The sequence below is a fragment of the Cuculus canorus genome, chromosome 1, assembly GCF_017976375.1.
Source record: "Cuculus canorus isolate bCucCan1 chromosome 1, bCucCan1.pri, whole genome shotgun sequence".
Taxonomy (NCBI): domain Eukaryota; kingdom Metazoa; phylum Chordata; class Aves; order Cuculiformes; family Cuculidae; genus Cuculus; species Cuculus canorus.
Window position 1 is genome coordinate 173,653,110 of NC_071401.1, and position 26,641 is coordinate 173,679,750.

At 36.4% G+C, this 26,641-nt stretch overlaps 1 protein-coding gene across 5 annotated transcripts in view; it reads right to left on the reverse strand.

The window, feature by feature from the left end:
* MON2 (MON2 homolog, regulator of endosome-to-Golgi trafficking) overlaps positions 1–26,641 on the reverse strand; it is a 98,523-nt gene that overhangs the window by 25,855 nt on the left and 46,027 nt on the right. Inside the window, exons 27-36 of one of the 5 annotated variants that reach the window (XM_054051672.1) lie at positions 21,684–21,827; positions 21,130–21,147; positions 20,734–20,862; positions 17,721–17,911; positions 9,353–9,413; positions 7,921–8,044; positions 6,883–7,090; positions 5,981–6,063; positions 4,717–4,859; positions 1,353–4,593 (exon numbers count right to left, since the gene is read on the reverse strand). In XM_054051672.1, the coding sequence (XP_053907647.1) occupies positions 4,576–4,593; positions 4,717–4,859; positions 5,981–6,063; positions 6,883–7,090; positions 7,921–8,044; positions 9,353–9,413; positions 17,721–17,911; positions 20,734–20,862; positions 21,130–21,147; positions 21,684–21,827 (1,119 nt within the window). In that variant the 3' untranslated portion in view covers positions 1,353–4,575. Of the gene's footprint in view, positions 1–1,352; positions 4,860–5,980; positions 6,064–6,882; positions 7,091–7,920; positions 8,045–9,352; positions 9,414–17,720; positions 17,912–20,733; positions 20,863–21,129; positions 21,148–21,683; positions 21,828–26,641 lie in introns of those variants that run through there. The other 4 variants (XM_054051680.1, XM_054051662.1, XM_054051700.1 and 1 more) reach the window with 4 other exon arrangements.

The window sequence follows — 26,641 nt, forward strand, 5'->3', positions numbered from 1 at the left end:
GAATCATGAATATTTAATTTCACTATCTTTCTTACACGAGTTGTCTTAAATCATCAAATTTTTTTCCTCACTTGCTGCTGATGTAGCCATTCTTGATCCCAGCAGCTGGTTCCTGGAAAGCGTAACGCTGTCTGTCCTAAATTAGACAGCAGTCAGATACTCTGAAGATGACATAAATCTGAACAATACAACTCAGCTATGAAACAAGATTTACATTTGAAAAGTTCTTACAATATGCAACTTTCATGTGAGCAAAGTGTCCTTATCCAGGAAGCATGCTTATATGCTGGTGTACAAGTCCTCCTGAAGCCCTCTGTTTGAGAAGGTTTTTCTTGAGACTTAAGATAAACTAAATACTGCACAGACCTCACTAAATTTATTCATATCCTACAGCCAGGAAAAACTGCTCATATCCTGTTAGCCTTGAAATGGACAGAGCTAGTTAGTAAGCCACAGGAATCAGTGACATCTCAAACAATTTACATCCCTACCTGAGGATTTTTAGCTAAAGATGCTAGAGATGAAAATTCTGACCCTCACCTGCATGTGCAAACACTAATCATTAAAAAAGAATGTTTTCTTGTACCAAGCCAGACTCATAACGAGCACTGTACATTATCAGAGAACATTTTATTGATAAAACTGGAAGGCATTCCTGAGAATTCTTCAAGCAACAAAATCTCAGTTCACTAAGCTAAAGGGAGAAGAAAAATGTATGCATTGGTACCACACAAGTCACATTTTCATAGCTAACTCCTTCACAGCACTACATACATACTATACACATGTACACAAATGATAATGCTTTGTGATACTCCCCTTGCCTCTTGAAAACTGACAGGCCGAGCAATGACAGAAGGAAAGATCAGATAGATGGACACAAAATACACGTTTTATTTTCTGCATCCCTGGAAACGTGGGGCATTTCTGCTGGTGATAATTTTGAAGATACTGTAGAAGATGCCTGCCCACATAGGAAACGAGAGGCAAACTGCAGTTTTCTGAATAGCAAGCGGCAGTTTTGAGGTAAACAACAAGGCATGGAACTAAGCTGTACAGAAAGAGATGAGGGGAAAACATGGCTTCTTCCTCTCCCCCCTAAGAACAGTAGTATCCTGAAATTAGTTTCTGTAGAATACAATGATGACTAGTACTTGTATTTACCACGCACTGAGGAAAAGAAAGGCATTAACCTCACTAAAAATATCCTGCCAAAGAGTTCAAGGCCAGCTATGAGAATGTTTGCTGTTTGGCAAGAAGAAACAACTCAACCTGGGGAGAAAAAAAAAAAAAAAAACAAAGCCAAAAACCCATCTGTGGAATACGATGACAAACCACTGGAGCTTCACAGACATAACTCCTACTTGCCCTGATAAATAACTAAAAACGACCATGTATGAATGCCCAGTAACATACCATAGTTCACCAATAAAACAGGCAGGGTAGTGAGCACATGTAGAAGGGAAAAAAACAGATATCCAGTTAGATAAGCATCTCTGATGATAAGCAAATAAGTACTATAGGTAACTTCTAAGAATTATAGTTTTTGTAAGAAGTTCCCAGATTGAGGCATCTGTTCCTTCTTCTTAATTAAAGTTACTATATAATCTTAAATCCTTGCATACATTAAGGCAATGGTCAGGGCACTGAGATATACAAGTTTTCTCAAGTAATCCAAAATCTTTATATGAACTGTCAAATAATCTGTGAGACCCTCACATTTTCTCTCTAGATTCCCAATCCATGTCTTTTTAAAGTTGGGGAGAAGAAGAAAAAAAGGTGAAGATCATGTTTACATTCAATAAGCAATTAATGCTTATCACTTAACTTCCAGGTGATGTATTTCTATACAGTCAGCTGTATCACCTTCCGAGCTGGTTTCAGTGACACAATGCCAATCCCAATCCTTAAAATGTCCAGATGTCTTACTTCTCATGACTAAGCAACCCTACAGACTTGAAAATCTACTCAATAGGTAATGTTAAATTAAATTAAATTTCTTCAGGAACAACATTTACCTTGGTAGAAATATGTAAAAATGTGAAATTTAAATATTCTGTTTGCATCAAAGAAGCCCTAAGAATATTTAGCAAAAAGTACAAATATAAAAAAGAAACTGATACTTCAAGTTGGAAGAAGTATTTGAGCACTGGACAAGAAGGCACAGTAAAGGGAATAATTCTTATTCGCAGACAAAAATCAGTCAATGAAAACCCTCTTTAAACTAAGTAGCTTTGGTTTTAGTTATCAAACTACTTTATATGGAACACAAGAAAGCTCTTTGAATATGGTCATCCTCAGCTTGCCGGGTGAAAAAGTGCCTCAAATAACACAGATATTAATTTTGTAATTGGGACAAAAGGAAGGGAAGGTATCGATATTTTTTCCCAAAACCTTTTGAAGATTAACGTACATGGGTGGTAGAGTATTGCGAGCTCTTGAGTCAGGAAAGACTTATACGCCTCCTTTTTAAAATAGAGATAGAGCTGAAGATTTTCTTTGTTGGACAGAATGTATCTGTATTATCACTAAAAAAATCAATTAGAAACTAGTTAGAAACAAACTCACCCAGTTTGGTCTGCACACTTCTTTCCAGAAATTCTGGTTAAGATAACATATTCTAAATCAAATTAATACCCTTCTTTCCTGTCCTACACTTTGTTTCTTTAATGACCTCATAGACTTAGATTCCACTAATTAAGAAAGCAGTTGCCAGGTTTTCACTTTCAGAGTATGGATAATCTTGTTATCCGTATGCGGGACCCAGTTCTGCATGATAACTGGAACAGCTCCTCCAAAGAAGCTATTTTGACATAAATTCTTTTAATGGGAAGCATTTGTTTCCTTAATGTAAAGTGTATGTTCTCTAAAAACTATCCATGCTTGACAAATAAGTTCCATGCAACTTCAGTCACAGAGAAATGCACAAGATCTTGAAGCCTCTTTAATATTTACTAAACTTTGAAACAGAAAGCTTTTAAAAAGTACCATAAACTGGAGCCTTATGCGAGCAAGCTGTCCTGAGCTGTGCTCGTATGACAGTACTCACACAGGGCATTTCTAAACCTGACCAGTTCATGACAGCTTCAATATGAAGCTCCTACCACTTCTGTGTCTATTCACATGTACCAATCCATGTCTCTTCAATCCAGGAAAAGTAAAGCAAATAGATATAATACCATTTCTTATGTACGATAATCTCTTTTAATATCTACAAAAGACTTTAAGGAACAAAAGCCTAATGAGAAGCTCTGAAATTCTCAAATCCATAGAAAGGCACCTGTCTTTTTTTTTTTCTTTTAACATTTGGCCTTTGTGCTTTCATATCACAGGTTAAAAATATGTTAATACAGGTGAAACACTATTGAAATAATAATTAATGATTTAATAATAGTTTTAAGTCCTAAGTCACAAACTTTAAAAACAATACCATTAAAAGTGTTTTGCTTCAATTATGTATTACGCGAAAGTGATACAAATTCACACTTACATGACAAATTTTACTGCGCTTCTAAATGAGTAACTATCTTCAAAAACACACTTCTCATGGTTTTGTATCAGACACAGTTTATAATTAAAAGATTAGAACAATTTGTTTGGGTTGAAAAGACATTACAAAACAAAGCACTTAAAATTATTGAACAAAATATTACAGCCAAGTATTTCAGATATTTGAAATCTCCTTTCTTGGGTCATGATTCAAAGACTGTGATACCTGCCAAGAAGGTCAAAAAAGGCTGACAACCCTCAAGTATGTGATATTTTTAAAGCAAGGCTAGAACTGCAAAAATGGATAAAGTTGAGTAGAACAAACATCTTGAAACAAATATATTATGAAGTGAGGTATGGTAGTGTTGAAGTGCTACAGTGGATTTCTGCATATTCAAACTTATTTAAGGTCAACTACTTTAAAGTTTGAGATCAGCAGACTCCTGACTGCTTGCTGCAATCGTTTGTCATATGACCCCTTCTCAGATGTCCAACGGCCACAGAGAAGATACATTCAATTAAGCAAAAACTAACAATATGATCAGATATGAGTGAGCATATCTGGGAATTTAGAAGGCAAACTGTAAGTAAAAATGCAAGCATACAACTTATTCATAATAAATACATTTTCAAGCATTTACCATTATTAATATTTTAAAAAGAATTTAAATAATAAATGCAACTATTTTATACAGAACTGTACCATTTATTATACACACAAGGATATCAGTTCCCTTTGTTTACAAAGGCTGGTTACAGAGATATGGAATGTTACAGTACCATCTTGCATAAAATTTTAGTACAATTCGTACTTCAAAAAAAGGGTGCAAAACACCAGCCTAATAAATCTGACTGAATTGAAATATTTTTAATTACATCATTAACACATACACAACAAGCTGTACATAAGCCCACTTTTCAATCACCACTTCAAGATACTGTAGCAAGTACATTAGATTATAAATGATTCCAACTATTCAGTTAAATTTATTAAAGGTTTGCACTGCTACTCACTCTGGAATCTCTGAGAGATAGCCTGTATTCGTGGATTGCTGAGCTCTTGTTAGTACAGTTAAAAGGCAGTCATCAGCGGTTGCCAAAGTACTAGAAACAAGAGATTTCCTCAGAGAAACTTCACCCAGAAACAAACATTTTTGGATACTTTATTCCTTCAAAAATAATAATTAAAAAATAAGTTTTATGGGGTCAAGACTCTCCGTTCTGTACCTTGGATGCTGGTGGATGCATGAAGTCCTTAAAGGGAACCAGTGCCTCTTTGAGAGCAGAGCATACTTCTGAGGACGAGCAGGTGATACATTCTACTAAAGTCGGGTACAAGGCAATAACTTGTGCCCATGTATTAGCATCAACTGCAACAAAGAAAAGAATGGATTTGAATCACTCACTTATTTTCCATATTCTTACAACAGATTTTCTTTCCAGGACTTGTATAAATAAGGGCACAAACAGGTGCTTGAACATGGGTGCATTATGCTATATAAGAGATCTGTACACGGCTCTCAGATATGATATGGGATTTGTGCTATACACTTTTTATGCTGCAGCAGCTGGAAGCCAGATGTGATATCCATAAAACTGTGCTACACACCTGTGTTTCTACGTGAGTCATTTACTGTGTTTTCTGGATGAAGAACTGACAAAATGAAGATACTATTTTATTTAAATCCATCACACACATACACACACATTTCCTGCCTGCTTTTCTCAGCTATTGACAGAAAATTGAATTGGACACACGTTTCACTTTTGGAAACTTGTCAGCAATGAGGCCTTCTATTAATTTCAAACCAATACAGCTGGTTTAACTAAGACTCCTGACTAAATTTTCTGGTAGGAACTCTATGCATACAGTACATACAGCTCACAGAAGGAAGAGGACACACAATCATAAATGAAGCTGAGATCTTCCATTTAGTTCAGCCTTTTAAATACATCTGTCAGCCCTTTACTTGGGCACCAGTGAGCCCAGACATCTTTCTCAATACAAGGGACAGAAAGTACTAGAGCAGAAAGGGAGGGGAAGCAAGTATCTAACAGCCTGCCCATGCATTTAACTTGTACAGCCCTTTACTTGCAGAATGCACCTATGTGAACATGATCCATAGCAACGTATAGATATAGCACAAGAAGAAAAAGGATCTAGCAAGACTACATATATTTAAGATTTCTACTAACATTTTATGGTAGTTTTTTTTGTTTTATTTTAGAAGACACCAGGCTCTAAGACACTATAAATTGAAATTTTCTATTACATTACACATATATTGGCACTTTATACTTTTAGGTAAACTGGAAAAAAAACTTTGTGGGTTTTTTTTTTTTTGGGCTACCTCTCATATATAACAGAGGTATATATAAACAGAATTACCAACTACTGAATGTAGTTTGTTCCAATTTGTGTGAAGATTATGTCCTTGTGGTAGATATAATGTTATCTTGTTTAGAACCACATTGTTTAACAATAACTTACCATTTTCAGGTTGAGTTTTCTTAAGTGAATCTATGAGCGTACTGACAGCTTTTAAAACAAATATGATCTCTGTTACTTGTTGCCTACAAAGGGAAAAATGAGAACAGTCAAATACTGTTTTTTGTCTCAAGAGCAGCAGTTTGCCATGAAACTGATATAACATTAAAAAAAATCTCCTAATGGGAACAGCAACAATGAAGCCTACGAAAAGGATATTTAGAGATTAAATTGTCTTTCACTTTCCCACTATCATTCTGCTGTCTCAGCTAGTGTACTTTTAAATTTGATACTGAAAATAGTAACAGCATATACCTGTCAATATGGAAATATGCGTGTACATGATTAACTGTAACATGAAAATAATCAATTTCATTATTCATTATCAAAACCTTCAAAAAGTTAATGACATTTAAATAATTTCCTGTTTTAAATAATTTCCTGGTACTTCAGTCAATTTTTCTGTTTCAAGAACAATTACTTGAGTGATGATTCACAATGCTGCTGTTTGGATATTTGATCTTACTTTCGAGTAGATTCTACCTCTCAATTTAGAAACTATACACAGCCGTACTGCAAATAAAGGAAATCAGATTTCACACATATTACCTTATAGATATCAGAAACATTGTTTCAATAACTGAAAACGTTAGTTACTAAGTTACATTCCTATTGTCTAAGTAACAGCACTGAATACAACCATTATTACTTAAAGCTTTTTCAACAAAAAACTGTTTTCAACGTTTTCTTTGAACTGTCTTCCCCATAAACATTTCCCTGGCTTTAAATCTCACTCCCCAACACACAAGCTTTTTTTTTTCCATGATTGAGTGATACTTTGAATGCAACCTTCTGCTCATAAAGTACTGGTAAGACCTTTCATTTCCAAAAGACAATGTACATACCGTGGAAGAGGACACTTGCCACTCAATCTCTCATCTTCTATGTAGCGATGCAATACATCCTGTGACCTTTTCAAGAGCACAGAAAGTGCCATTCTAGAGATATAGCCTTCCTGAGGAGTCGTGACTTTATTACTGAATGAAAACTGGAGCAGTGTTTCAAAACACACCTTAGAAAATTCTTCTCTCATTCGAATATCTATTTCGGCTTCTGTCAAAGTAAAATGTTGTGTTTAGTTGTGCAACATGCATGCCAATACACTAAATACTGCATTTCAAGCAGCTTATGGTATTTCACAAAAAGGTTATCATTCCTTTAGTATTAAAAAAAGATTAACAACGATATGAACAAATATTAAGAATAGATTCTAAGAAAAAGGTAACTATGTAATAATCACAAATTAAGTTCCAAAAATAAAAGATTAAATAAGCAACATGCTCAATAACGTATCACCTACTTGACATTGCTTTAATAATAAAATATATTAAATCAATTAAAAAGAAAACAACAGCAACCCAAATTCTACATCAGAAGAACTAACATTTGGTACTGTACAGTCCAAATATTTTTGTCTGTAATGGCTTATGTCTGCTTCATTCATCTTTCCCTAAAAAACATAACTGTTTCTTCTTGAAGGCAGAGAAGGTACCTGGTTAGGTACACCAGAGTTACAGTATGGTAATTTTGGTTTTTAAGAACAGGATATTATGCCTGTTTTATAATTGTCTGAACTTGTCAGAGGTATCGCATCTGGCACAATACAAAACAAACTATGTAGAAAGCATAAAAATAAAGTAACAGAAGTACAATGTTATATATGATACTGACCAAGAAGCAAGGAAATAATTTTAAAAAAAACTGTAAGGAATGCTTGGCAACTTCCATAAAATAAAACATAGTTTATAAAAACAAGCTGGATATCCAATAGCCTATACTGAATACCTGCCGTGGAACTTTAAGTCTTTATTAGAATAAGCACTCTCAACATTTTCATTGCTTCCTAGTATATTACTGTATCTTTTGTCATTCAGGCACCATACCTGTAAAGGAGGATGACTGAGAATGTATTGAGCCTTTATTGAGCATAGTCATTATTTGGCCAACAAATTCCTTAGGAATAAAATTAGCATACGGCAGTATCTCTGTGCTGATAAGCTGCACCACCTAAAATAAATGAAATATATTTGTTTTCTGAATATTAAAGTTGTAATTCTAGTATGAAGAAGATGGAAACATTAAACAAAAGAGACACACCTAGTGAAACTTCACCAAATCTTCCAATGCTGGCTTTTAAAATCTGCAGCTAGGTCCAAAAATTGTGGACTTGCATGTAACATTAAACTTGAAATAATAAACTACTTTTCCCCACACTTTTGTCAGTTTCTGAAGTACTTATCACTGAGATTTCCACTATCATTTGAATTATATTCTTCAAATTGAATTTACAGTTTTGAAAAGAGAAGATCTAGTATTAGGAATCTCCCTCTCCCTCCACTCAACTCATTAGCCTCATTATGACACTAACACGTATCACATGCTTACAAGGTGGCATCTGCAAAGCAGAACAAATGACTTAACTATCTACAAGCTTAAGGCAATGCACATTAACTGAAATGCTTTCTATCCTTGCTCTTGACACTCCCATTCAGGAACAAAGTAGGTTTAGATCTTGAGAAATGAATGCATTAGATCGCAGAGTTCTGCTCACTGCAGACAAAATCACTCCCACTTTTGATCCAGAAATCTTTGTCTCCCAGCTGCCACTCTGGAAACAAGACAGGTGATCAAAACCACAGAACCACAGATACTGCCATGTCTTCCCTGCAACTCCTTTTCCTTTGTGCCCCTAACCCCTGGTCTGCCACATCTCTGTCCTGGAGCAAAAGCAGACCAGTCCCTCTTCATTCCAAGTACCATCATAGCTTAATTTTCTTTGGCTTTATCCAACCAAGCATCTTCTACAATTGCAGCAGCCTTTATGCTGCACAAACAACACTCTGTTTCTTCATTTATGCACAAGCTTTTCAGTATTGAGAACACATCTGGAGGGCAACAATGTCATTGCTGACTAAATGCCTCCCCTCAACACAGAAAGCACTTGAGGTTTAATTGTCAGCTTCCTCCATAGTTTACAATTACCTGTGTAATTGCTTGGCAATAACATAAGTAGTAAGAATCAGATACTGGTTAGAGGCAGAAACACATTCTGTTTTAGCCACTCTATGCTCTGTTGAACTCAAGTGGACAAGTAGTTGTTTTCAGCGTGCCACTTCCTACTTTTTGCATAACACTGAAGCAGCTGAATTCTGAGCCTATGAATTTCCTCTCTTGTTTTCAAAAAGGCAAAAAAAAAAAAAAATCACAGAAAAAAATAATGAAGTAACTTTCAAAAAATTATTTCAGAACTAAATGCAATCTGTGAATGTCACTATCTTGTTATACTCAACAGTGTATTTGTTACAGTCTCCTTACCTCAACATCGATGCTCTCATTCTTCTGAAATTCTTGAATTGAGAGATTATCAGGAGGCGTACTGAAAATAAATGTACTATATTATACTGTTATATTCACAACATCTGCTAGAAGACAAGTATAAGAAAATGCATTTTGTTTAAAGTTAATAGATGCATCAAGTTGGGATGGCTAACACTGTAGAATAAAGTATTATGAATAATGATCATTAAAATTATTCAAAGGGAAATAGTAGTAAAACTAAAATTGAAGAGTTGCAACTGATGGACCCAATTAAGGACTTGCATCAACAGCATTTTTCATATGCATCTCAAAGTAATCTCTCTTATATGTTCAAAAGTCAGAATATCTGTTTAGATGAGTCTGTGAAGGTATCATCGAGGGATCACAGTTTATTACATTTTACTTTTTCTCTCACTCTGCAAGATAAAGGACTATAAAAGAATTATAGTTTTGCATTTTCTTCTTTTCATTAGTGGGACATTACTTTGTCTTTTTCCTTGATAATGGAAATGATATATTTGTTCTCATTCTTAATGAATTTTACCAAGAGACAAACCCATTTTACTAACAATAATTTTTAAGGAATTCAGGTTTTTCCACTGTATATAAAAATCTATTTACAGATGAAATGTCCAGAAGTGATTCACCCATGAAAATTACCCAATATTTTCTTTACAAGATCCCACCTTACTTGCTTGTAAATTCACAAAACTTGTTATCATTTGATTGTAAATTTTATGTGAACCATCAATCATGTAGTTTTCTCTGGTGAAGTTTTCTCCCATTTATTGAGTCCTTCCTCATACATACTAAACCACCCATTCAGTGAATTCAAATTCCTTTTCTTTGTTGGATTACATTTCTTCTGAGTTATCGGACCAAATTCCTTAGCAGGACAGAAAGGGTAAAGACCTCCTACTTAGACAGCAATCAACTACTTCAGCTGATGTCCTACAGCAGTGTTTCAGTTTGGATCAGACATGGGTTTTTCAAGTTAAACTTTTAGACATTCTCATTTATAAACCTCGGTTCGTGTCTGATCTTAGAGTGCAAACCTGGATTCATTTTCTATGAAACTAAACCAAAAATTGTACTCCAAGCTCTTGCAGGTGCTTGCATGACAGAAAGCCACACTAGAGCTACACTGAAATAAAACAGCCTAAGGAAACATGCTGGGAAGGAACCAAAGAAAGTACTTCACATAATAGATAAAGTCTGAAATACTTTGTTGATAATGCCATAAGCAGAAGACTGCCTGCTAAAATCTACACATATTCAACATGCAGTTACTGAAATTATTATAAGAAAAATCAATTATGAGCCAATGACAACCTGTGGTACAAGAACTTTCTGAGCTACGTAAACTGGGAGGCTGAAGGAGCACATGAAAATATCACTATGTGGTCACCTTGTACCTTAGGTATTGCCCTAATCCAACAGAAACAGCAGATAAATCTACATGCTGACTTAGCTAAGCTGTTCTGATTTTTTTCGGACATACAGCAGAAACAGGAATCCTCATGCCTATGTCTCTCTGAAATTTAAAGACAGTGCAAAACCCACTGGATTGTGGGCTCAGTTTCTCCGTAATGTCTGATTTGCACTGAAGGTAACATGTTACTAGAGCTAATGAAATAACCAGTAGCAGCAACAACAAAAATTCGAGACAAGGCGCTATAAACAGTCAATATAACATCATATTTTAAATTCTCTCCTTTTCACAATTTTAAACAACCAAAAAGCAAAATAACTATATAACATCTTCAAGCTGAGGAACAATTTGGAAATTTGACCACTTGAAAGGAACGGTCAGAAATACTGGAATTAAGGTTGCCTATGGTACTTCAGCTTGCTGCTGCGTATGTTTGTGTGTTACAATCCATCTTAAATTAGATGATGACTTCTTTTTTTTTTCCTCCTGAGAAACCATCTGATTAAATGCACAAGATGGTCACTACTGAGAAGGAAAGAAAATTATAGTGTCAATCTGCCACAACATTGCTGCCTAATTTATGGCAGAATAGGCAGATGCAACAAAAACAGAGCTCTAGACTGAACAAAGAACCAAGCTGTTCTGTAAGCAGAGGAATCAGTACGGTACTGTAGTAACAAGCAGACTGGCATCCTTTGGCTTATTTCCAAACTCCCTCTGGCCCCCAGCTTTTCCTCCACCCCATATCCCTCCTCAGGAAACAACAGCCGTGTGGTGGGTAGTTCAGGGCTAAGCACATGCGCGCTGGCAAAGCAGCTGCCAAACACACAATTGTGGACCCATGCCAACTTTGTCCTCACAGGCTCTTGTCTGGGCCTGTCTTCTCCATCCCAATGCCAATTTTAATGAAAGGTTTAAGAACTTTGGAGGCTTCCAAATCTCATCCAGATCTGGTTAGTTTAGTTAACAGGCTGTTTGGGGTTGTTTCTTCTCCCAGTGCTCCTATATGCTGCTAACCAAGATTATTCCAAGAAAAGTTTCCTCCCCATCCTCTGGGTGCTTAGCATGAGGTTCCTGAAGTTCAGTCTACATACTTTCAGCTAATTTTCAATTTTGACATTTATGACAGTGTGCACCAATACTCCTGCTTCGAAAATAATAATAATCTCCCTTCCTCAAAGGAACTTTATGTAGATAGCTTCACCCCTGTCTGTGGAACACAGACACGTTACATGTATGACTAGGAAAAAAAAAAAAAAACCCCACAAAATGTGAAATACTATATTTATCACTGGTTTGTGTGTTAAGACAGTCAGGAAGTTTGGAGTTATATGCCGAAAACAAAGAATAAAATAAAATATTAAGTAGTTGTTAAGTCAGTACCTTTTGTAACACTAAGAATTATGCAAAACCTTATAACAGTAAACTATTATGATGCATACAAATGCAGGTCATGTTGAAATACACTTGAAGCTTTCATTCTGACACTTCCTAATTTATGACTGACTGACTTTCTCAGCTGAAGTTTACTTTAAAGAGGTGTTAAAACCTTTCTTTCCAGTCATCCATACCTGATCTACCATATATGCTACAGATTATGCTATATATTTGTTCATATAGCAAACTATTCCCAAGTAAATAGATTTTTGTAAGGTGTCTATATGAAACATCTATCTATGGGCCAAACACTTTGCTGGTCTGATCCAATCCAGCCAGACTGTACTGGAATGGTCAAGAGCCAGGGAATTTCTGAGCCAGTGCAATACAGACTGTTGCTATGGCTTTCCCAGGCTTTCCTAGGTACAGAGCTCCCAGCCGCTGCCCACTGTCTAGGGAGGGCTTTAGAGCCTAACAACAGAGAGCTAACAGCCACCTAGAGCCCTGCTGTGCACAGTAGCACTCTGCTATGAAGCAGCTTTTTGGAGACTATTGATTTAATTCCCTTGTGTGAGCACAGACTTCTGGTCTAGTAAATTATATATATACATGTTTGTTGAATTTATATTATTTAATGGCTTGACATGCTTCCATGAAAGCCTCTGGGAAAGAACAATGTTATGAAATAATAAACAGACCAGGCTCTTGCTAGAAGACAATTTTCTGTAAATTAACTTACATGAAATTTATTAATTTTTAAATGTCATTTTGATTTATACTAAAAATCAAGATTACTGAGTCTCCTCAGCTGTAGCTTGCTTTTTTTTAAAAAAAAAAACCAAACCAACAAAACAACAAAAACAAACCTGAAACTTATTGCTTGGAAGCTGTTAATTCTCTCTGACAGCAGCATTTTCCTTTTTCATTTTCTGGGCTCTACTCACTATATTTGAAATTTCTTGATGTACAGGTCTGCAGAGACCATTTCTGCTGTGCTTTGTACTCTTTAACATCAATGTGTATCTCCTCTCATTCAGCCCCATAGCTGGCTCAAAAACCTATTCCTGTTCCAAAGGCTGAGGCAAGACCGTGCAGTGGAAATTCACTATTTCAAACACAGATTCACAGAGATTTCACTATTGATTCCAACCACAGTGACCTCTTGCTCAACCAATGCCAACTCATTTTCATTTGTGGAAGTAATATTAGGTTAACACGCTTGATTTCTAGGACTACAGTGATTAGAAAAATTATGAGTTACACAAGAAAAATTTTAAAAATGTTGATTAAAAATGTAGAACATCAGTGAAACAGAGAGTCTTCTCTTTCTACTCCATTCTCAGCCATGTAGAAACTTGGAGAATGCATATATAAAAATGAGACAATACACACTGGGATATTCTAATGAATGAAACTTAAAGGGAAAAACTAGTCAAATCTGTTATGTAGTGTTGGAGTCACAGTCCTCCTAGCAATAAGACATTTTGAAGTTTTACAGAGATGCAGATATTTCCTATTTAGAACCATCCCAGCAGTGCTAAGTCAGCTTTGAAGAATAAGAGTTTGAAGAGCAGGTACAAAAGGAAGACATTTACCTAGCTTTGCATGAAGCCTGGACAGATAATAGCATGGAACAAGTGGAACAGTAGTGGAAAATGTAGAGTATGAAAAGGTATACAAGAGCAAAAGAAGGAAAGTAAGTTTCTTTGTGACAAAATATTTGTTTCCTTGAAGCAGAGAACTTAGGAAAAATTACAGATTGACAGCATAAGAAAGTTAATTTTCAGTTCTAACTACATTCAGGTTCAAGTGAATGTATCTAGGTGTATACCTGTCACAAGGGGTGACGTATTGGATAATGGTGAAAATCTGGACAATGTAGTAATGCTATTACTCTGTCTCACTGATACCCTCTTGGGGCGTCTCCGATTTGCATTTTCCAAATTCTCTGTGCTCCAGAACCTTTTCAATCCATCCTGGTCTGCAGCAGTGCAGCCATATTTGTACACTTCTGCACCTGACTTAACCCCCTGCCCTGCATGGCATATCTGCAAGTTAGAAAGCCACCAAGGACGACTGACTTGCAGCCACAGTAAGCCACAGTTATGGTTAGCAGAGTCACTAAAGCAAAGTCAAGTTTACAAGTCACTAATCTAATTAAGAGCACACAGTGCTCTCGTCTTCTCACCTGTGGCTTGGTTAATTGATTTTGTGATACAGACAAAAATCCAAGTACTACCAAAAGTTTTAAAAAGCACAACCCATTGTTAATGTAAATAAATCGGGGAAGACACTCAGAATCAGCTTTTATACCATCTAGCTGACCTAAAATAAAGCAGCAAAACGAACAGTTGGAAAGGAAATTCCCATTGCCTTCTCCTGTAATCTGAAGGTTGACATGTACCTCTACTCAATGATAAATTTTAGCTGTTCCTTTCAGAACACTGAACAGATTCTCCCAAATTACTCTGGAATAACACATTGCTATGATTAACATATATTTCTATTAGATCTAAAACAAAGGAAAAAAGTGAAAGAACATAGTAAATTTGAAAATTCTGAATTCAGTTTACTTAGATGTGGAAAAACTACAAATGTAAGAGACTGACTATACTGCAATTACAACCCTCTGAAAGACACAAATTAGAAAATTCTAACACAAAAGGACAGGTTGCCCTATTTGCCAAGACTAGTTTCATAGCATCTTCCACAGATGTGCAGAAGGACCTAATCAAAGGAAATGAGAAGAGAATTATCTCAACAAGAGGAACATCCACAGCTATCTCTAGAGCCCTCCTTGCATCACAGAGAGAGGCGTGCTTCAGGAACATTGTGGGGAGGAGAAGGAGGAAGGTGAAGAAAAGGAGAAATGATTGCTATTACTAATTGTCCTGACTATGAGGACATGATGTATTCCCTTCCTAACTTTTCAGGACCACAAGGCTCAGGCTGATAGAAGGAATAGAAAGGCTATCCAACCTCAAGCTACTAAGTGATAGTGCTCCAAGTCTAAGTAGGAGAAACATGCACTTGGGGAGACAAACTGCTCTTCAGAATAAGACGGACATTAGGGGGGCCAAAAACCACCCAACAAGCAAATCAGACATTCAATAGCCACACAACATACAACTACACAAGCAAAAGTCATCTACTCATAACAAGCCAGGAAAAAGTAACAACAATGGCCAGTAATTATAACAACAAGCCAAATTATCCTGCTGTAGCCATGTGGTTCTATAAACCACCAGCCTGTTTTTAGTATTTTAAATTCTTTTGAACCTTAAAGCTTCTGAGTGAGAGAACAAAGAAGTTTCATAAAACTTTTCTGAGAATATCTTTAATACTGATGAAAATGCTAATCTCTAAACTACATTTTGTATGTAAAATTACAGAATATACTCCGGTCTCTAAAGAGTCAAACCCAGACGTGAGGACAGACAAGTCTTAGGACATCATAAATATCCACACAGAAAAACTATTTTCCTTTACCTTCACAGAATATTCACCCATGTATGACAGATGGACAAAGCTATTAGAATTAATGCCAACAGTGGTTGTTTCTAGCAAGCAACATGTTAGGATGGAATTTCTATGGTTGGAACAACTTTCAAGAAAACTACAAATCGTTTGCTGTAGATTAAGAAAAACAGACAACATATTTGGCCAAAAAGGTCATGCAGATGATAGTGGATTATCTTGAATTACATTAATGAACTGTGATAATCTTACTTCCCTGGATTTATGAATGATTAATACCCAAAACCTGTAGCAGTGCCAGTCTGGGTCAGCTAAAAACACGCAAAATAGACAGGTTTCCTGTTTTGCAGACACTGAGGAATAATTGACTCACAGCAAACAGTAGTATGTATTCCCAAAGTAGCTTCTAAGTGAACCTACATCTTCTACAATAACCTGAAAAACTTTCGTTTAATTCTCTAAACCCAGCAATGACATCAATGATAGGGTGTTAACTTATATGGACTGCCTGTCTTAGAATGGAAGCAGGACTACTAACAAAACCAAACAAGATACTGCAAAGATTCTTTTACAGAAACAGTGAAGAATCAAAACAAAAATACTAGACGATTAAAATGTATTTTATGTAGTCCTGGTGAGCTTTTTTCTTTTAAGGTCCTTCTATTTAATAATATTTCTTTGAAGAAGACAGAAAACCAAGAGGTTTTTCATTCAATTGTCTTGTAAACCTATTGATGAAATTCCAGAACCATTCACTATTACAAACATTTTCACAAACTGATGTGTCTCTAAAATTAAGTTTCATTGGTATTTATTTTTTGTCTGTTTTGGGCAAGCTGCTATTTATTCATGATTAGTAAAGACAGCTGTGTTTGTTTGCCGGTTTTTGTGTGTTTGAAAACTATACACACCTATACACACACGAATACACAGCATACTCGTGTTAGGTACAGAAGAACCCTACTGTTTTCCTATTAAAAAGGAAGATGAATTCATTACTGAAATCAGCATACACACAGAAAATGAGGGAATTAAATTTTTCATACTCCACACTGTCCTTTAATCTAAGACGCTATTGGATGTACTCAAACTACTCCTAAACGTTTCTTAACCCTCAGTTGTTTACAGAAGACAGAAATTCCACACCACTCTTAAGCAGTCTTTACATGACCTAACCTTCCTTACAGTAAAAGGTTTCCTTAATGTCTAACGTAGATAATCTGTGCTGTACTGAATTCCATTTTTATCCACTCTCAAAGGACAATAAAAATTCTTCTCTGAAGCAATCTTTTACCATATTCTGATGACTAACCATGTCTTCCTAATGATATATTCTTTTGGCCGAACAAACTCACATCAGATTGTCTAAGTCTTTGGTAATTATTTTTCACTCCCAGACTTTGTCAACATGCCTACATATACAGCATTCCATTCTTGAGAGATTAGGCATGTACTTAATATATTATCTGCCTGTCTGTCTAGTTATAAATCTGACTATTTAGCTACACTTTTCACAAAGTGTTACAAATAAAATGAGGTTAATTATTAAGGTGCAGTCAGTTTGTCTTGGGTAGAAACAAATACAAGGTAACTATGTGCTTCTAACTGAACAGCAACATAAGAAATTGTTTCCCAAAATTCAAGATAAGTGGAATATTTCAAGCTGGCACTCAAAAGAAATACACATAATTAGTGGAGTTCACCTTAAAAAAAATTACTCTTGCAATTCTCTTCAAAGCGAACAAAGGAACTGAGGACACATCAGTAACTCTATGAAATCTACAGAGTAAAGGCTCTTGGGAGACCCTGAAGAATTGCTTGGCCTGATCTGAAAGGCTATGCCTTCTCTTCAAAAATCAGTTGAGTTCACTCTTGCTCTGATATTTCACCTTTTGAATGAAGTTTTCTCTACTACTTTCTACAACTATACTTTTTTGAAGCTCGTTACTTTTTTCCTTAATTCATTAAAATAATTTTCAGACATCGAATATCTCTAAAGATAAGACCTTTTACTGAACCTTACTCACAGACGAAATATTTTTTTATTTTAAAAAAAAAAAAAAAGGAAATGCCGTTTACCTTTTGGTGAATAAAAAGTCTTCAAAAGTGTTTGCTAGCTCTGGCCACATACTGTCAAATTTTCCAGAAGATGCATGCTGCCTTGCAACAGGTAGCCCGATAGAGAGAACTTTGATAAGAGAGGAAACAGCTAGCTTCCACGTGCTTTCAGAAGGACAGGAATATTTCAGACTAAGAGGTATTCTTAGTGTCTGCAAAAGGAAAGTTAAAACAAAATTTATAGTGGCTCAGAGAAATCTAAGAATACAACCGGTTTCTACAGAAGATCTCGGCAGATACTGTCACAGATGGTACATGTCCCTACCTTTCCTGCTAGTATATGAGATGCTCTTTTTAAAATATAATTGTAAAAATTATTCATCATATACCAGCTGGCTAAAGCACAAGTCTGTTGCCAGCTACAAGGTCAGAAGTCAGAGTTGGTCCATCACCAATTACACTATGAAATTACATAATAATTTTCTTTTTCTGTATTGCCATTTACCACTTCTGCTAAGCCCGACAAATGGGCTTTCCTGACATCTAACAGATTGCAGGCAGTTCATCATCACCAGTGTATTCTGGAGAGTTCAGTCCCGTTCATAGCTTGGAAAACTATTCCAAGTGCTTCCACAGTAAAGAAAAAAAGCCTCATTAAATTTAAACTTTTCCTAATACGCAAAAGTTGAACTGCATATGTAGCCACTGCAAGACACCTGGTCATCGCTGACTGTTAAACCACGTCAATTTCCAAAGCAAAAAGAGTTAGTGCAATTCTAAGATAAAAGCTGCACTACAACTCAAGTGGCTAGAAGATGAAAACACAGCTAATTTTAAGTCTTCCAGATAGAAAAACAGCTTCAATACCTATAAAAGAAAGTAATAAATGAGTTTCAAAAAACCCCAAACATTAAGCATATATACTAATTACACTATATGTATTCCTTTTAGCATTGTTAGTCAAATAGACTAAATAGACAGTAGATATAACTAGAACCTGATACCAAGTTACCTTGGAAAACTAATGATCTACTTTACATGTCAAATACTGACTACATTCATGTATATATGCCTCCAATGTTTTTGTTGAAGTCTCGGATTTGAGGAAAGCAAAAACTTAAAGCTATTTTCATCTACTGTAATAGATCACATGATTATCAACTGAATATTAAAGAAAGGTGGTGTCAATATCAGCCTCATCTATCCCACTAAAACAGAAGTGGAAACCGCTGCATTAACTTTGAAATAGTATGCAAATATTAAATTCATTATAGATCCAAAATAATACAACATAACTACTTTAAACACATTCAGGTTTCTAAATTTCTAGACAGGAACAATCTGATGTCAGCCAAGTCATTACAAACAAACCTAGGTCACACACGTTTTTTTCCCCGACATTTATTACTGCTTCTATTATTTGCTAAAATGGAGACAAGGTTAAAAAGAGTTGAGATGGGCAATTTCACCTTAAATGCAGATTTGTGCACCCATAACATTTCATACCTACATCAATGACACACAAAATCATTAAAAGAAAATCAAAAGCAATAGCTACAGCACATGTCCCCAGAACATATATGCCAGTCCACAGAAATTAGTCTTTGGCCTTCAATGCCATATTTACTAAGAGGTCTTCTTATCAGATTCAGGTGCACGATACTTTCAAAGGTTAGTATTTTGTGGCTTTACATATTTTTTATTTTTTATCTTAACATTAAAATGCTGATGCTAATATTATTCAACTAAAGCTATATATACATATAGCTCAATCATAGAATGGTTTGGATTAGAAGGGACCTTGAAGCCTATCCAGTTCCACCTCCCACTAGGCCAGGCTGCCTAAGGCCCCACCCAGCCTGGCCTTGAATGTTTCCAGGGATGAGGCATCCACAACTTCCCTGGACAACCTGTGCCAGTGCCTCACCACTCTCATTGTGAAGAAACTTCTCCTTATGTCTAGTCTAAATCTGCCCCTCTCCAGTTTATACCCATTGCCCCTAGTCTTATCACCACAAGCCTTTGTGAACAGTCCCTCCCCAGCTTTCTTGCAGCCCCCTTCAGGTACAGGAAGGTCACTTATAAGGTCTCCTCAGAGCCTTCTCTTCTCCAGGCTGAGCGAGCCTGTCTGTCCTTGTATGGGAGGTACTCCAGCCCTCTGCTCATCCTTGCAGCCCTCCTCTGGACCCGTTCCAACAGCTCTATATCTCCTTATGTTGAGGATTCAAGACCTGGACACAATACTCCAGGCGAGGTCTCACAAGAGAGGAATAGAGGGCCAGAATCACCTCCCTCAACCTGCTGGCCATGCTTCTTTTGATGCAGCCCAGGATACGGTTGGCCTTCTGGGCTGCAAGCATGCACTATGGCTCACCTTGAGCTTCTCATCGATGAGCACTCTCAAGTCCTTCTCCACAGGGCTGCTCTCAATCACATCATCCCCCATCCTGTATCGAAATCAGGGATTGCCCTGACTCAGGTGCAGGACCTTGCACTTGGCCTTGTTGAACCTCATGAGGTTCACACAGGCCCGCTTCTCCAGCTTGTGCAGGTCCCTCTGGATGACATCCTCTCCTTTTGGTGTGGCAACTACACCACTCAGCTTGCATCACTCAATCTGAAAACTTGCTGAGGGTGCACTCGATCTTGCTGTCCATATCACTGATGAAGATATTAAACAGCACTGGTCCCAGTACAGACCCTTGAGGGTCACCACTTTTCACAGCTCTCCATCTGGACATCGAGCCACTGACCACTACTCTCCAAATACAACCATCCAACCAGTTTCTTATGCACCGAACAATCCAGCCATGAAATTCATATCTCTCCAATTTAGGGAGAAGGATGTTGTGGGGGACCATGTCAAAGACTTCAATCAATAGCCTTGAAGCTTCAAAAGAAATTAATACCTGCTGCTCATCTTCATAAAACATCAATTTGTTTACTAAAGCTTTAAGACTAAAGTTGCTCAAAATAAAACTCATTTTCAATAAAAGCTCATTAGATTCAGAGAATATGCAGGACAAACTTTTACCTTAATAATGTTCTGAAGAACTTTCTCCGTTACCACAGCTTTATGGCAAGCTGTCTTTTGGTATAAGTCCACAACAACTTCCAATGATCTCTCAGCAAATGGCACGTAATTCAACGCTACCCATTCCGCCTACGAAAAGAAATTAGTAAGTTACTGAACTATATATGAAAACACATTAAATTAAGGAACAGAAAATGTATGTTTTGCACTGAAGTCTCACTTTAATGCATGCAAGGTTTGCTAAGAATATGGTCCAAGAAACAAAACTGCAAATACAACGTAGCCTGACTATGAAAATGTACTCTACATTGAAGTAAAGTACATTTAAGTAGGAGAAACGTTGCAGTCTAGGCAAGACAACTATATTAGGACAATCTTTAAGGAAATTTAACTCACCGGTGCAAATAGTTGTATCTAGTGTGATTCCATTGTGTTGCAGGACAAATAGAATAAGAAGAATTAATACATACATAATATTTACCTCTTTGATTACACTGAATCAGATGCTCATGCTCAGTGAACAGCAGAGTACACAGACAAAAAGAATTATTGAACTTCCCATTTCTCTACAGCATGCGCAATTAAAAAATTTGCAGCTTGAGGGAATTTTCTTCCTTCAAAATTATCATGTCCTTCTATTAAATTTGTTATCACATGTAGGACAGGTTATTTTAGATTAATTCACTGGACAAATTCAGACATGTTCACTGTGTCTGGTGTCCAGTAAGACCTTTCCTACACAGAGGAATACAAAATATAAAAGCAAAGTCAAACTCAAAGGGAGCAAATGAAGGTAACAAAAGCATGTTAAAAAATAAGAAGAAATTATGCAATATGCACAGTGAAGTTTTTACAGATGGAATAAATGCATCTTGCTAAACAACCTCTATGTGAAGCTGAGTTGGGTTCACCAGCCAAGAAAAAAACAAGCAACGTTTCTAACTAATTACCTGATTATACTTTGCATTTGCAATGTGCTTTGTTTCCAACTGTCCATACTGTGGAGGCTTGCAGGAAAATTCTACAAAGGCCAACAGCTGGTCGAAGATTGCAGGATACATTATCTGCATACTTTCTGAGCCCACACATATAGCCTATATCGAAAGAAAAATACCAATGCTTAATACGTATCTTGAGCTTCTGCATTAAAAAATCTGCATTAGTATAAGAAGCTCCTAAAGAAAAATTCCCATATAAGACTACACAAAAATCATGCTGTATAAAAGACAGTTATAGTTCTAAAAATTTAAGGAAAGTAAGTTTTGTTATTTTATTAAAGTAAATTCAGTGGCAAGATACCTGGGCATATATAGTTTAATAAATACAGCTACCTCATTTTGTCTAATATCTTATCTCTTCTTTACAAACTGCTTTGACATGACAGCAAAATGTAAGTCTTCTATAAGTCTTGTCTGTTGATCTCAGCCACATCTTTAAGTTCTACTTCAAGGAACATTTAAATCTCAGAAGTCAGTCACACAAGATTTCCGTAAGTAGTTAAACTGTGTCTTACAGAAAGGAACATAAACAAAATGAGAATGAGATGATTTTGGTAGAGCTGAAACTCATGAACTTGCTTTAAAATGGAAAACATTTCAGGAAGGGTATACTTGGAAGATGTCAATGAAATATCATGTTGTCATAGCCTAATGACTTCTTATTGCAATATAAATCCCAAGGCAATCTTAGGGCATTTGTTTTCAAAGCAAGATATAATGTTTCTACGAAGTTACCCCAATTATTTTCTGTCATTTTAAATGTCTTGCTTTTCCTCCCAAAGCCTCTCATCTCAAAGCTTCAAGGAACAGTCTATTTATTGTCCCACAAAAAGACCTTGTGCTTGTACGGTCATTTTCCTCTGGGGAGGAATCAACCCCCCTTCTCATTAACCACAGATCATCCATGACGAGTTGTGGTTGAACTCGCTCAAGGTGCCAACAGCTCCAAAGCTGTTCTGAGTGCAGCCTCCATGCTGGGTCTATGTCATGAGCTGTGGCAGTCAACGGGCTAGCAAATGTCCTAAGTCCCCAGTCATGAGATGGAGCAAGCCAGCAGGGGTACAGGCACAGTTATCTCTAGGTCACCCCAAGGCCTAGCTGCACCTGTAGGCAATCTACAACCTGCAGCAGAGCACTCCATGAATCACCAATGACCTTTCCCTTTTCCTTGCTTCCTGCAATTCAAAATGCACATCTAATGCTCAAAAAGCTTAGTCAATATTATGAATATAGTGCAGCACTCTTTCTAAAAGCCACACTCCTTTTCTGGTGCTCAAGTTCAAGACTGTATGAAGTCAGAAAAAGATGCTTTGATGCTAGATGCTCACCTGTGTACCTGAAGACTAAAAGGTTAATTGCTGGTCTAAAAGCATTCAACACCCTGTAAAATTATTTCAGCTGATCTACTGCTGCACTAAAGTCACCGCACTCAATTTGAACAGGTTAATGCAAGATTATATACCTATTAGAAAAGGTATAAAAGATGACTTTACATACCAACAATGGGCTTAGAAAGGGAATGAGAGCATCCACAAACCCGTGGATAACTTTTGTATAGATACTACCTACTTGCACATATGCAACTTGCATTATCCACAGAAGACTCTCTTAATATTTGTACTGGCAAAACATTAAAAAATACATCTGCCATTCACTCCACATGGTTAGATTGTTATTACTGTTGTTATTATCATTATTAACTTCAGGATCAGTGGACAATAATTTCAGATACTAATTTTCCTGTACTAGTAAACAAAAACAATAACTTCTTCCTATTTGAAGCTTGTGAATGAGTAGCTTCTTTTCTTCATATTATATCAAACTCTTGTAAAATTTTTATTTTACAAATAGAAGCATTTTCTATCCATGCTACTGGGGTATTTTCAAGTCTAAAAATTATAACAAACATTAAAAAAGGAGGATTAAGTCACTCAGTTTTGAAAATTCAGCTAACTAGAACTGCTTTTCAAAAAGGTTTATGCTTCTGACTGACACCAGATATCTTTTATCTAAGTATACGAAAAATTCAAAAATAGCCTAGCAAATTGTGTGACAAAGTATGTTGAAAATATCTTTAAGAACTGCTTATAAAACTGAGTAGAATTTACTGCATTAAGTGCACTTACTGACATACTTCAGTAGAGAGACATGTATAAATCAAAGATTAATGGTCAGGCAACAACAAAACACAAATGAACCCCAAAGTAAAATACTTCACAGATGGTTGTTTGTTGTAAAAATTGACATAATACTTTTGTTTCAGAACTCCATGCTTTAAAGCATTATTCTACTACCCTTCACATTTCTCAGTAGTTCAGATTTACCTAACAACCCCTAGAGTAACTATCGTCATGGACTACCGTGGGTGGTTGTTTTTACAGCTCTCCATAGCCAAGTCTCTATCATCTCTGAAAGTGTATTTAAGTATCACCTTTAGCTCAAGAGGTTTGCAACCATACTGCCTGCAGAGGCAAGAATTCAAATTTTATCCGATCCTCAAGTACATATCTGTGTTCCTCTGTCTGACAAGCCAGCTGGCTCACTGTAGAGCTGACCCAGAGTGAACGCTGGGAGGCACTAAGATTAATTAGAGAATTCTGGCTTGAGTACAAGTTTTAATGGAGCTACAGTAATGAAGCAGGCATTTATACTACAGCAATGAAAGACTAGAAAACAAGCTCTAATGAGGAATAAAAAGAAAATTAGGAACAAAACAAAGGTGTAAAATGGGCTATACACAGGAAGTCTCAAAGGAGAACTAAGGTTCCCTTTCAGTCCTATGTTCTTGAGTTGCAAGGTCCTTTGCTACTGCAATTGTATCACAATGTCTTTATTAAACCAGCCAAGGGCTGTCTTAATGTCAGGGCTTTTTATGTTATTTCAACTACAAGGTTGTTCCAGAATTTCTTAGAAAATCAAAACAGATGCAAATCTTCCTGTATCAGCAAAGAACAAAACTTAATCTGATCCCACAGGCAAAGATGTAAGAAACATTTTGTTTAAAGGACGGAAACAAATATTTACATAGTTGTCTTTAACTGTTCCACTAGCTCCTGGGTGTACTCCTGAGAGTATTAATTCATTTCAACAGAGGAAGAAAATACTGCAGCCTCCAGCAAAACCATATGATGGATGGCCTTCGCTCCACATCAGCACAGGCTGGCTGCCTTGTCATGTGAATTGTACTATATAAGAACTGAGAGGAATAATCACACAACTTCGGAGAACTTACTAATGTCCAAGTATCCTTCAACTTATTTTTTTTAGCAATTTCAGTGCTGTTCTATTATTAATTTAATTATAGATGGGGTCAGAGGTATTGTATAAATTGAAGCACCTTCGCATCTAAGTCTGTATTTGCAAAGGCTTGTAACTGCCATGCTAACCATTTAGAGTGTGAGGGAAAGGGGAGGTATCTCTATTTCTCATGGGGAGATATTGCTCTTGTTATTGTTTAAGTAAACTTCAGCGAATGCAGTTTAACATCTTGACAAGAACAATGTGCAGTTTGTTTCTCCTGTTAAAAACTCTATCAAGTGCTCCTTTGAAAAGCACTAACGCCTGCAGCCTTTGGCTGGATAAGGAGACTGGCAAAGAAACGAAAAATCTGAGATGAATCTACAGACTGATTAAGTGGGAAAACCAGCACTCAGGCAAGGCTGAGCTGCTGGAAAAGGAAGGGTACAAAAAGGTCAAGCCTGAATCCAAAAGGATGAAAATCTAGTGGATATGATTGGTGTTAAAACTCCATGTTATTTATATCCCCATATACAAAGCTGAGATTTAATACCAACTTCTAATATTATACCTCTGTTCTCAAACTATTCATGAACATTTGTTAAACTCAACTAAAGGAATGACTGCTCTATAATGATTCTGCCTTGCTTGTGTGGTTTAAATAAGTACAAGATAAGCCAAGTCACATTAAGCAAAAAGAACATAAGATGCTGAATTGCTGTTCATTAAGTAGGCACCATGTGTTCTACGAGCTAAATGAGGCAGGATCCTTTCCGAGAGGAAGAATAAAAATGGAAAAAAAAAAAAAAGGTATGACCACATGATTAAGCAAAGTAGTCATAACACGAAGTCAATCCAAAGGGAATGAAGTCACATCACATGGATAGTTTTAATCCTGGCATTTCCCAGTGATAGGGTGGTTTGGTTTTTTTTTTGGGGGGGGGGGGGGGGGGGGGAAGGTTTGGTTTTTTTGTAAAGCAGTACTTCAAACAAATTCATGATCTCATTCATTATCAACTTTGCTTCTTTTGAATAAATAAGTTTTCTGAATGAACAATGTATTTTGCAAGGAGATGTTTTACAGCTCCAGAAAGAAAGAAGCAATACTTTTTTCCTTTTTTTAACTATCCAAAAAAGGGCACGCTTATTTGTTGTTTATGGATCCACTTGCATGAAGAGTGCTCTTTGAGGATGAGTTTTACAGTAAAAATTTCTTGAGCAGAGATGCAGCACTTTGCTTAAACAACTGAAGAGGCAAGAAGATAGGTAGTCTGCCAGAGACTTTTTTTATATTTTATGTTTTGCATGAATTTAAAGTTCTCATGATCACTATTCTTCTAGACTGTGTTTATGGCATTACCTGAGCAACATAAGGAATACTGTTTGAGGGACTACTCCCCTAACTCCTTGTACAGACCCTCGTAACAGTACAATTCTGTAATAATAGACAGACGAGTAAATGGCTACAAACACAGCACCATACCTTATCTGCAAACAAAAGTGCATTTTATAAAGACTACACCATTCCCTTCAATGCAGAGCACCTGGGTTGCACTAGGATTGGAGATTCAGTTATTCTAATACAGCACACAGTGTAATCATAAATAATTTAAAACTTCACATTTAAGTCTTCTGAAAAGAAGAACTGAGACAGTGCAGTTTACCTTCCACCA